Source organism: Galeopterus variegatus, unplaced genomic scaffold (genome assembly GCF_000696425.1).
Source record: "Galeopterus variegatus unplaced genomic scaffold, G_variegatus-3.0.2 Scaffold5584, whole genome shotgun sequence".
Lineage (NCBI taxonomy): Eukaryota > Metazoa > Chordata > Mammalia > Dermoptera > Cynocephalidae > Galeopterus > Galeopterus variegatus.
The window spans coordinates 180,332-182,807 of NW_007731695.1; the positions used below are offsets into that span (position 1 = coordinate 180,332).

Genomic DNA, 2,476 nt, shown 5'->3' on the forward strand with positions numbered 1-2,476 from the left:
AAGCCTGCAGCTATTTCTTTGCCCTGAGATACTATATAAAGAGGACCAATGCCATTTATTTGAGGATGAGAGTTCTCGTGGAAAGGTAGGACCTATTGCGGTAAGACTAAAAGGAGAAAGACACTGAGCCAGATCCTAGCCATTTCAGCCATACCGGCTTAGGAACTTGACACCTGGATGAAAACCTTCATGAATTCTTCAGTTCCAGTCAAGTGGCAAGCTGACTTCAAATGCATGAGTGAGCCCAGTTAACACCACATGGAGCAGAGATAAGCTGCCCAATTGGACCCAGTTGATATTTCAGAAATGTTAGCATGTAATGGTTGTGTTATTTAAGCACTAAATTTGGAGACAGTTTGTTATGTGGTAATAATTAACTGTTACCTTATATATAATAAAGTTCTGTGTAATCCTACCACTTACGCATAAATTAATGTTTTAGAGTAGTTCATACTGTGTAGAGTTTGTAACTTGCTTTTTTTCATTAAACATTGTATCATGAATATTTTCTCATGTAATAAATCTTCAAAAATATTTAGATTTTATAAGAAAAAAAAGACAAAAAATAAAATCACCAAAACAAAAATACCATAAAATAGACTTTAAAAAGTGAGTAATTTACGTTTCTCTATTAATGATAGCATAAATATATATGGGATCTGGGCTATGCTGTGTATTAGTTGTCTATTGCTGTGAAACAGATCACACCAGAACTTAGTGACTCAAAACAACAATAAACATTTATTGTATCTCATAGTTTCTGTTGGACAACTCAAGAGTGGCTTAACTTCGTGGTTCTGGATTGGGCTCTGGCATGAGGATGTAGTCAAGATGTTGGAGGGGCTGCAGTCATCTGAAGGCCTTATTGGGGCTGGCATATTCACTTCTCATGTGGCTTACTCAAGAGGCTGGCAAGTTAGTCCTTGCTGGTTGTGTTATTGGTGGGAGACTTCAGTTCTTCCCTTCTGGGGCATCTGCACAGGTTTGGCTGAGTGTTTTCATGACATGGTGGCTGGTTTCTCCCAGAGCAAGTGATACAAGAGCCCAAAGTGGAAGCCACAATGATTTTTATAGCCTAGTTGGTCACACTGGTCAGCCCTATTCAGTAATATAAATCACCTTTGCTGAAATATATAACAATAGAAATAACCATTAGAAACATGTTGACAATAACGGAATCAGATAGGATAATGAGTCAAAACTGCCATAGAGTAAAAATTGTCTCACTGAATTATAGCCTTGAGACTTGAGACATAAGGATGGTGTAGTTGTGGAAAAAAAACTTTATATATCCTTTCTGGAAGAAAAATTTCTATTTGTTGCTAAAATCATAAATGGTGGAGAATAGGTTAATAATAAGTGGAGAAAATAAATTAAATTGGACTTTAGTATATCAGTAAGATGGTATGTTAAGAAAAATCCTCCACCCTTGAATTAAAAACAATTCTGTGTTGATTAATTTATGCAGAAAACAGAAACTGAAAAGCAACTTGAAACCATTAAAAAATGTTTTAATGCTGTTAATACACATAGAATGAATCTACACAAAGTGAAGTAGAGTTAAGATTATTTTCTAATGGATGAAATAGGTTTATAACCTAGATAGTTTGGAAAACACAGGTATCACTAGAAAAGATTGTTTTTAGTAACTTTTCTTTTGCTGATTTACCCACAAAAACCAAACTGATACATGGACTCCTTGTATGTTAAAAACTGGAAGATACCTTGGCATTCAGCAAGATATTCAATACAATAATTCCTCCTGTAGTCTTTATTATAGATGTTTATTTTTTGCTTGGATATCTGTGTTGGGCTATTCTAGTTTTTTGGGGGGGGGGGGGGTTTGGGAGAGCAGTTCTGCAAAGACCTTTCCTGGGTGGTGCCTTCCAGAGTGGGGGACACGTGCCCACATGGCTATAATCAGGCATTGCTCCCAGCCCCCTGACACCCCAGTTTCATGAGCTCTGGGCAACACAGCTACTTCTCCAGGGCTGCATAATTGAGCAGCTTCTCGATCAGATCCACGTGGGTCAGCAGCGCGTGGCGGCAGCAGTGGCGCTTCAGGCCTAGCGGGTCCAGGGCGTCCTCCTCGGCACACTCTGCCTGCAGCAGCGCCAGGTAGGCCCACTTGTTGCTGACCATCTTGCCGCAGGTGAAGCAGCGTTCAGGGATGATCATAGCCACAGCTTGGCCGGGCTGGGCCGGTCCCACGGGCTCATTTATTTTTTTTAAATTTCTTTTTCTTGGGGGGGTGGGTGGGCGTTGAGTCAAAAGGTAACACTTTGTAATTCATCTTTTTCTGCCTTTACAGTAACAAATAATTAATCTACCCCTGTTTCTATATGACACAGTCCTTTCAAGTATCTACCTTCACTTTCCTTCTCTAGGACATATATACCAAGATCCAGACTGCTCACAGGTAGTATTCATTGCTACTGCCTCCTACTTTACGACTTCATTTTGCCTCACTGTGCTA

General features: G+C 39.5%; 1 protein-coding gene across 1 annotated transcript; it reads right to left on the reverse strand.

The window, feature by feature from the left end:
- Positions 1-1,977: 1,977 nt before the first annotated feature.
- On the reverse strand, positions 1,978-2,178 carry POLR2L (polymerase (RNA) II (DNA directed) polypeptide L, 7.6kDa). Its single transcript, XM_008589675.1, has one exon. The coding sequence runs from the start codon at positions 2,176-2,178 to the stop codon at positions 1,978-1,980; it is 201 nt and encodes a 66-aa protein (XP_008587897.1).
- Positions 2,179-2,476: the final 298 nt, after the last annotated feature.

What these genes read in the sequence shown, in the direction of transcription:
- POLR2L (XM_008589675.1), bottom strand. Translation starts at nt 2,178, where the DNA reads ATGATCATCCCTGAACGCTGCTTCACCTGCGGCAAGATGGTCAGCAAC.